The sequence below is a fragment of the Erythrolamprus reginae genome, chromosome 1, assembly GCF_031021105.1.
Source record: "Erythrolamprus reginae isolate rEryReg1 chromosome 1, rEryReg1.hap1, whole genome shotgun sequence".
NCBI lineage: Eukaryota > Metazoa > Chordata > Lepidosauria > Squamata > Dipsadidae > Erythrolamprus > Erythrolamprus reginae.
In genome coordinates, this window is record NC_091950.1 from 8801654 (window position 1) to 8811904 (window position 10251).

The 10251-nt window shown below is 43.4% G+C and overlaps 1 protein-coding gene across 1 annotated transcript; it reads left to right on the top strand.

Moving 5' to 3' along the window:
- Positions 1-886: 886 nt before the first annotated feature.
- LOC139157842 (vomeronasal type-2 receptor 26-like) lies at positions 887-9309 on the top strand. Its single transcript, XM_070735063.1, has 5 exons — positions 887-1053; positions 3261-3336; positions 5353-5571; positions 7286-7412; positions 8405-9309. The coding sequence occupies exons 1-5, from the start codon at positions 887-889 to the stop codon at positions 9307-9309; spliced, it is 1494 nt and encodes a 497-aa protein (XP_070591164.1).
- The last annotated feature ends 942 nt before the right edge of the window (positions 9310-10251 follow it).

Below are 10251 nucleotides of genomic sequence, written 5' to 3' on the forward strand. Positions count from 1 at the left end.
ACCCCTCGGGAAGAAGTAAATCTTATGTGCCTCCGCGCCCCCCCCCCCCAACCCCCAAGCTCTCTGTCGGGACGGTTTTTTGCAATATTCAGCACATTTTTGCTGAAAAACCTCAAGCGGTTTATCAGCGTGTTTGGGTGTAATGTGTTTAAGTGACGCCTTAATTTATTTGGCTTCATGCTGCCCACTGCCAACATTTTTAGACACAGTAGACATACCAGTCTTTCATTGTCTCCCACCATAGTCAGAGTGAAGCTAAGCACTACATACGCTTTGTCTTATTTCCTTAACTTAGTTTTCAGGAGACTAATATTTGTCACATTCTCTCCATCTCTCTCCTCCTTTCTTTTCATCCCTGTTAAATATTTTTCCATGGTGTCTCTTAAAGGTTTGTTATATGCACTTCACTCTTACTCTGTGCTGTGTTCTATTGTTTGATGCAAAAAAACCCTACTCCCTGCAGCAAAAAAAGCATGTTCCCTGTGTCACGCCCCCCCCCCCCCGGCATCACTCTGTGCCCTCCCAGGGGGGCCCACCCCACTATTTGAGAAACACTGGTATAAACTGTGTGTTGTGCTTTGTTCTTAGTTGGGGAAGAACAACATCAAACCTGGTCCCTACATTCTGCTACCTTTGATAATGAGCCAGAGAAAACCAATGGACAAACTTTCAGATTCGGGTTTTCCCAGAGGTGCCAATATGACATCTCTGGTAAAACTTTGAGGAAATTCAAACCTTAGAATTTTCTTTTGTTGGGATGTTACTGGGAATGCTGATATTATCTGCCTGAAGAAATTCAGCCAGCTCCCTGAATACTGGGTTGCTATGCAGGGTCCTGAGTTGTGAACACCAACCTGAACCAGGACGGTGTGAAGACTCACGAAAGATGGAGGAGGACAAGAAACCCATGGAGGGGACCACAGGGGATGGCTCGATGTACTATGTTGAGATAATCTATCACCCTTCTCAAGCTGTGGTAGAAGCAGAAGTGGCCGCAGAAAGAGAATGCCAGCTATATGTCTGGCCCAAAGAGCCAGCACCAGAGCAAGCTATGTAAGCAGATCAAATCATACGAGGCAAAGCTACAGGAGCTGGGCCACCCCAGGAGATGGTCACTGGGGTAGCATGGACAGAAACACTTGTGGGTGGAAACTGGGCAAAACAGATCCCAACCCTCATATTGACAATGCCAAGCCAGCTGTGCCACAAGCATGCCAGAGAATGGGAATTCCTGCCGTCATCATGCATCCAATCTCTGGCCTGTGTCCCACAGCAATTTGGCCAACTCAGCAAAGTCAACCCTGCTCAAACCATTGGAATTGAGCAACCCAAATTGATCCTGGCTAAACCTATATTCATCTTCCTGGATCAAGAAGCCTTAGCACCATTGAGTAGAGGGTCTACCTCCTTTTATTCAGTACATGTTGCCCCACAGCCTCCTGCACTGGGCACGAACTACCGGAGATACAGCCAACATAGGAATTGGAGTGGCACAACAGCAGAGCTTTATGGGCCAGCCCTGCACAGTGCTGCAAGAACTGCAACTGGTATTACTGGGAACAAATACTCAACATTCAGGCTACCTCCTGCAGACCAGATTCCTCCCAGATGGGCATTTTACCCTGGTCAGGCATGGTTCAATACCAATGGATACATGCTCCAGTCCTGAAGCCTGCACCCATCAATCTACCGGTGCATGTCCAACCAGCAGTTCTGGGTCCCCAACCAGTGTCAGCCCAATTGCAACTGCAGCCCCACAATAAACATCAGCCAACCACAGGTTGTAGCCCCTGCAACAGATGGACTGCCTGAGTACCTGCAAATGCCAAAGGAATACTGGGATCTATCAGAGGTCTTTAGCGAAGAAGACTGAAAATTCCTTCCCCTTCACTGTGCAACAGACTGTGTGATTGAATTCATGCTTGGGTGCCAAACTTCCCAAGTCAAAGATGTACATCATGACCCCAAGGAAATGGAGGAGATGAGAAAGTACATCTATGCCAACTTAGTGCAGGGCTTCATCCATGCCACAAAGTCTAGGGTGGGTGCCCCAAACCTGTGTAAAAAGAAAAAAGATGGGGGGGGGCGGTTGAGACTGTGTGGATTTGGGGGAAATTAATGACATGTGAGAACACCTATCTCCTATTAATGAAGGGCATGCTAAGCCACTTAGGCAAGGGCAAGGTGTTCACCAAACTAGACTTGAGGGATGTCTGTTACACATCAGAATCAAAGGAGATGAATGACAAATAGTGACAACCTCACTATGCTTTATGTTTCCACTGCGCTTCGACTGTCATAATTAATGGAGGGAGGGGTTTAGGGGATTTGGAGGGGAAGTTTCTGGAGTGGCCCTGGTAAGTTTTGTTTCTCTGGTTAAGGGCAGACTGAGTTTCATTTCTCCTTGAGAAGAGGTGAGAAGAAAGTCCATTAGTAGCTGCATTCCATAAGCATGACACAACAGTGAAGATGCATCCACCTGACAGAGATGGACAATGGGGATTGGTTATTTCCCAAAGGGGGGCAAGTGGGATACATTGATATGGGCAACTATTGCACCTTTTTCTTCAGACTTTGCTTTGCTTCTGATGCATTCACTTCTGATTTTAGTAAAGTTCACTTTTAAAGTTCAAAATGGACTCTGAGTTTTACTTTTCTTAAATACTGAGTGGAGCCATCCTGACATTAACCAAAGTCTGCAGTGAACAGCCATCCCAGAGAATTTATCTACCGAAGGGGCTGAGCAGCGATGTCCAAATGGGAGTGGAGGCGAGCAGCCAGGAGCAACCAGCTTGCCTTGCCTTTTTCTCTCCCCCCCCCAGTTCAAAAGGAAGAAGACTGGGGTCGAGCAGCCTCAGAAAACACCCAAATGGCCCATGGGTGTAGGCGTAAGTCATACTTTTGAAGTTGACCCCCTTCCTTCCGATGCAAATGTCACCCGGCTGAAGGAAACAAAAGAAAAATGGGAAGAATTAAGTGAGAAAGGGCTCCTTTTATCGGAGCTAGCAGCAGGCATCAAAGAGGTTTTACAAATAGTGGAGAGGAAGAGCCATTGGGACCCGGCTAGCTCAAAAAGCTAATTTGGGGAGAAAAACACAAAATATGCACCAGGACAGTCCAATATACAAAACTCCAAAAATCGCTCCCCCGAAAGCTTTGTATCTTGCCCCAAATCTCTCAAAAAAATCACTCCCCCAAAATTTTCCTATCTTGCTCGAAATCTTTCAAAAAATTGCTCCGCCAAAACCTTTCTATGCCAGTCAAATCGAGGTCCTAACAAAGGTAAATGGAGTGAAGAAAGGCAACAAGGAGAAACGTAGCATTTTGAAAGCAGAGGTGAGTTTGGAAGACTTTGGAAGTGGGATGGCTTAGAAAGCTTTTGGGGGAGCGATTTTTGGAGAGATTTGGGGCAAGATAGGAAGCTTTTGGGGGAGCGATTTTTGGAGAGATTTGGGGCAAGATAGGAAGCTTTTGGGAGAGCGATTTTTGGAGAAATTTGGGGCAAGATAGAAGCTTTTGCACTGACAATTTTAGCAGTGAGATGGGGTGAAGGAAGCAGCAGGCTAGGGGGGATTTTAGCAGCAGAATGGGGCGGCTGCAGGGAGCAGAGGAAGTGGAGGGCTAGAGGAGAAAGTGGCAGGGAAATGGGGCAGCTCCGGCATTACCCGCCTCAGGTGCAAGCAAAAGGGGCAGGGAATTCCAGCGGGGAATTCCCATACAAGCAAATGGGAAATCCCGGCGGTGATGGTCACAAAGCAGGGGAATCCCTTCGGCAGTCAGATAGCTCATGCACAGTAGGAGAGCGCAGGCACAGTAAGCGAGCCCATGGATCTGGGCTCAGGTTCGTAAGACAGAAAGGGTTTTTAAGACGAGGCAAAGAAATTTTAAACCCCTGGTTCGTATCTCGAAAAGTTTGTATGACGAGGGGTTCATATCACGAGGTACCACTGATGTATATGTATATGTATATGTATATGTATATGTATGTGTATGTGTATGTGTATGTGTATGTGTATGTGTATGCGTATGCGTATGCGTATGCGTATGCGTATGCGTATGTATATATAGGTGTGTATATCTGTATATATCTTTTTGTATTTTATTTTGCTTAGTCCCTTCCACCACTCCTTCTAATTTCTCAACTGTCTTCTGTATGTTATATTCATCTTTTGTCACCATTTATTTACTCATTTATTTATTTATTATTTAGATTTGTATGCCGCCCCTCTCTGAAGACTGGGGCGGCTCACAACAAGATAGAACAAATCATAAATAATCCAAATAACTTTACAATATTTAAAGATTTAAAAGAACCCCATATACTAACAGGCACACACACAAGCATACCATGTATAAATTGAACATGCCCGGGGGAGGTGTTTCAATTCCCCCATGCCTGACGGCAAAGGTGGGTTTTAAGGAGTTTATGGAAGGCAGGAAGAGTAGGGGCAGTTCTAATCTCTGGGGGGAGTTGGTTCCAGAGAGTCGGTGCCGCCACAGAGAAGGCTCTTCCCCTGGGGCCAGCCAACCGACATTGTTTAGTTGACGGGACCTGGAGAAGGCCCACTCTGTGGGACCTAATCGGTCGCTGGGATTCGTGCGGTAGGAGGCGGTCTCGGAGATATTCTGGTCCAGTGCCATGAAGGGCTTTAAAGGTCATAACCAACACTTTGAATTGTGACCGGAAATTGATTGGCAGCCAATGCAGACTGCGGAGTGATGGTGAAACATGGGCATACCTAGGTAAGCCCATGACTGCTCTCGCAGCTGCATTCTGCACGATCTGACAATTTGTTGAGAGCCTTCTACTTTCACATCTTTATCTTTAAATATTCCCATCAACTTCTTATAATTCTTTGTACCATTTCTTCATAGAACTTTATTGTCTCCCACTAGGTCATTTTGAAACAAGTTAATATACCTCTAATGTCTCAATATCCCAATAACTGAAAACTTCAGAAAAAAATCACTTGTCAATAAGTTTTCGTCAATGCCAAAGTTATTCCTCCAAGTCTTCCAATTTTCTATTTGTGCTGTTCAGTTTTTATAGCTTCCCAATTGTCCAGATTTTAAAATCTTATTTATCTTTTCTTCTTTTGTTCCTTCATGCCTTTCAAATCCACCTTTCGGTGTACAATTCCAATAGAGTTTTAGTGCTCAATTTAATTTGCCTTCTGAATCTTTAAAAAGCTCAGTAATTATTTCCAGGGTCCACAGCAGTGATGAGTTTCTACCTCTCAAATATGAACCCATCTTCTCAAGATGGCCATGATGTTATTATACAAGACACAATGCCTCCTTTGTAGCTCTAGCCCAAATACTCCCGTTTCTGAAGATTTCCTTTTGTTTCAGATTCTTCCCTATTTGAGCAATGTGCAGTTCAACAACAGTGCTGGAGATGAGGTCACCTTCTCAGAAGATGGACTGGGATCTGCTCGTTATGATCTTCTCAATTGGGGTCTCCTCCCCAATCAATCTTTTGCCCCCATGAAGGTTGGGCAAGTAAATCCCAAGGCTCCCCCAGGCCAGGATTTCACCATTAACTCTGATGGAATCATCTGGGCCACAGAGGTGAGCTGCAAGGAAATGATGTAAGTTTAGGGAAAGATTCTTTCTCTTTCAAAAATGCAGAACATCTTTCTAACTTGAAAAATAATCAGTGAAGTCAGAAATTATGGCAGCCATTTGGTGAAAAATCTGCTTTCCATATAGCAGATTTGAGATCTGAGTTGTGTCATTCCACAAAGGTTTAGGCTAGGAAACAACGTCTGCTTGAAATGTAGGATGCAAGTACAGCAAGCAAAAGTGATTTCCATGGACCATTGATGATCAGCTACATGCTCTCAAGATGCTCAGGTGTCCTTAGAAACCTCCCTGATTGGCCAGAATGGGAGCTGCTTGAAAGTGGGAGTTTAGAAGCTCCCTATTGGCTGTTGTATCTGACAGCCAGCTATAAAAGAGTTGTCAGACACAGCAGGAGCTGCTGGCTGTTTCCCTGAGCTTTGACTGGTTGCGATTGCTCTATGCTCTGTTAGCCTTAAATAAAAGCTCATTTTAGTTCATCATCTGTCTCACCTCAGTCATTGTGGCCTTGCCTTTTGGACTTAACAATATCCTCAAGGTTCTCTCTTTTAGAAATGCTCCAACCCAAGCTTTCCTCTGCAGGCTGAGATTCCAGATCTAATCTCCCACATGAATGGGTATCTCAGGAATGATTCTGGTCTGTTATCTCAGGACTATTTGTTTAACCAATCCCTGTTAACAGGAGATGTTCCTGAGGATTGGAGAATGGCCAGTGTTGTGCCTATCCACAAGAAGGGCAGTAGAGAAGAAGCTGCTAACTACAGGCCAGTTAGCTTGACATCAGTTGTAGTTAAAATGATGGAGACTCTACTCAAAAAGAGGATAAATCAGCACCTAAAAAACAATAACGTATTGGACCCAAATCAGCATGGCTTTACTGAAGGCAAATCATGTCAGACTAATCTCATTGATTTCTTTGACTATGTCACAAAGGTGTTAGATCAAGGTGGTGCCGTGGATATTGCCTATCTGGACTTCAGCAAAGCCTTTGATATGGTTCCACATAAAGAGCTGTAGGATAAATTAGTGAAGATTGGTCTTAATCCCTGGATAGTTCAATAGATTTGCAGCTGGCTGAAGCGTAAACATCAGAGAGTTATTGTTAATGGCGAGTATTCTGAGCAGACACAGGTTACAAGCGGTGTGCCACAAGGGTCTGTTCTGGGTCCTATTCTTTTTAATATGTTTGTGAGTGACATCGGGGAAGGTTTGGTAGGGAAGGTTTGTTAAAGGGTTAAATAAGGTTCAGGAGGGAAGTGTTTTTAATAGGAAAGTGAACACAAGAACAAGGGGACACAATCTGAAGTTAGTTGGGGGAAAGATCAAAAGCAACATGAGAAAATATTATTTTACTCAAAGAGTAGTAGATTCTTGGAACAACCTTCCAGCAGACGTGGTAGATAAATCCACAGTAACTGAATTTAAACATGACTGGGATAAGCATATATCCATCCTAAGATAAAATACAGAAAATAGCATAAGGGCAGACTAGATGGACCATGAGGTCTTTTTCTGCCGTCAGACTTCTATGTTTCTATGTTTCTATTCCTGATTTCTGATAGACTGGCAATATATTTCTTTAGAAGAGATTCTGAAGATAGAAGAAGGAATAAGGAAAAGAAATAGGAACAGAGAAAGAATGAATGCAGCAGGTTCATTGCTTGGGTCATCCTAAATATTTCTCATTTTTTCTTTTTTGAAGGTGCCCATTGCCAGGTGTGGCATGAAGAGGTGCCATGCAGGAGAGAGGAGAACAGTTCCAGAGGGGGAGCAGGTTTGCTGCTACCAGTGTGATCCTTGTCCAGAAGGGACCTTTTCTAATCAAACAGGTAAATAATGCTACAAATGCAAATCTTTCAGGATGAAAGAAGGCATTCATTAAATAATTTCTTTTGTTTTTGTTGTCATTTTTGACAAGATTGCCCCAGAGTGGGCAGGAAATGAGGAGTTTACAGTATCCTTCCCCGGAGTGGGGTGTGAATGAAGTTTTGCAATATCCTTCCCCTGCAGTGGGATGGGAATGGAAATTTTGCAGAATCCGTCCCCTGGAGTTAGGTGAGAATGGGAATTTTGCAGTATCCTTCCCCTGGAGTGGTTACGGAGATTTTGCAGTATTCTTCCTCTACCATGCCCTCCAAGTCAAGCCACGCCCACCAAACCACAGAACTGGTAGTAAAAAAATGGATTTTAGCACTGGATAATATACAGTAGTACCTCTAGATACGAGTTTAATTCATTCCAGAATGGAGCTCGTATGTCGATCAGCTCGTATCTGGGACAAATGGCTTTAGATTTTGTTTTTCCCCGCGGAGATAAGCAGAAGCAAGGATTCCTGCACCACCTAGTGGAAGCTCAGCTCGTATCCCAAATTTGAGCTTGAGTCTGGAACAGAAATTTCACTCCCATCGTGGCTCATAACTTGGAATACTTGCATGTGGAGCAGTTCGTATATAGAGGTACTACTGTACTCACAAACAAAAAAGTAATGATAACAGATATTTTGTTCTTCTTTGAGTTCCATTATGAAATTGCGGGGAAAATAGTCAGGAATCTCAGACTGAAAAGCCATATTACTCATGGAAGTGCAGTGAATGGATACTGAAACTGAATAAATCCTTGTCCCTGGTTAATCTATCCCCAAGATCATAAATGGAGGATGATATACTTTTTGATGCCCCATAAACAGCATAGGGGATTATTTCATTACTCCCTTTGTAGGCAGGTCAAGAGCAGAAAGGCAACACTCATATCATTTATGCAGGAGGGATAATGTGCATCGAAGTTACTCAAGAAATCCTTAGACAAACACTCTTTATTTCAGATGCAGCTCACTGCGAACCCTGCCCAGAAGACCAATTTCCCAATAGCAACAAGGACCAATGTATTCCCAAGAAGCTCCACTTCCTTGCCTATCAAGATTCCCTGGGATACATTTTAGTTTTTCTTGTTTTTTTCCTTTCTGTGATCACTTCTGCAGTCCTGATTATTTTCTATAAACATCATGACACACCAATTGTGAAGGCCAACAACCGAGATCTCACCTACATCCTCCTAGTCTCTCTCCTGCTCTGCTTCCTCTGTTCCTTCCTTTTCATTGGTCAACCAGGGAAGATCGCCTGTCTCTTCCAACAATCCGCCTTTGCCATTCTCTTTTCTCTAGCAGTTTCCTCTGTCTTGGCAAAAACTGTCATGGTGGTTCTGGCCTTCATGGCCACCAAACCAGGGAACAGGGCAAGGAAACTCTTAGGAAAACCACTGACCAACTCCATTGTGATAGTATGTCCTCTGGTCCAAGCCCTTCTTTGTGCCACCTGGTTGGCAACCTCTCCCCCATTTCCTAGCTTGGACTTTCATTCTGTGTTTGGAGAGGCTATCTTGGAATGTAAGCAGGGATTAGCTTTCATGTTTTACATTGTCCTTGCCTATCTAGGTCTTTTGGCCCTCATTAGCTTCACAGTAGCCTTCCTGGCTAGGAAACTGCCTGATAGTTTTAATGAAGCCAAGTTCATTACTTTCAGCATGCTGGTCTTTTGCAGTGTTTGGATCACTTTCCTCCCCACCTATCTGAGCACCAAAGGGAAATCCATGGTAGCTGTGGAGATCTTCTCCATTTTGGCCTCTGGAGCTGCTCTTTTGGGTTGTATCTTTTTTCCCAAATGCTACATTATTCTCCTGAGGCCAGATCTGAATTGTAGAGAAAATATAGTAAGAAACAAGAATTTCTAACTTACACAACATTTATATATGTGTTTGAGGAATATTTAGAATGTGATAAGATTTCAGGGGAAATTTGTTCATGAAATAATTCCTTATCAAGTTTTGCAACTGGTTAGAATATACCTGCTTTTAGAAACAATCACCCACCCTTTTGTTTATCATCCTTGTGTTATTTACTGCCTTTTGTGGATAGAAAGCTAGTTTTAAAAATGTGTTTACTATTTTTAAAGAGGAAATTTTCTCATTTTAATCTTTTGCAGTTTAGTAGTTTCTTCTTATATTGTTTTGAAGGATTTGCTTCAGTATCATTTTTTAAACATATACAGATGTTTCATTACATGTCTGAAGCTTCAAGGAGTTCCCTACCAGTATTAATCTCTGCGGGAACTGGGCATGGATAGCCTAGAGAAAAGGAGGGCCAGAGCGGACATGATAGCAGTCTACAGGTATACGAGGGGTTGCCACAAAGAGGAGGGGATCACTTTATTCTCCAGGGCACCGTAGGGCCGGATGAGAAACAATGGCTGGAAGCTGACCAAGGAGAGATTCAACGTGGAAATAAGGAAGAACTTCCTGATGGTCAGAACGATCAACCAGTGGAACAACCTACCAGCGGACATTGTGAACTCCAATACTCTGGACATTTTTAAGAGGAAATTGGACTGCCATTTGGCTGGGATGCTATAGAGTTCCTGCTTAGGCAGGGGGTTGGACTTGATGATCCGCATGGTCCCTTCCAACTCTAACAATAAATAAATAAATAAACTTATTTCTGATAATATCCCCCTTTCCTTCAAATGGTCTGTCATGTGAGAAAAAGAAACATAGAAGGAGTGTTTGCTAATTGATCCCCAAAATAGCAAACTTGAATTCACTGGTTTTCAGTAAGTGTTAACAAACTGTCTATGATTCTCAAAATGACCACATGATTCTTGACAAATGTATCTTTTT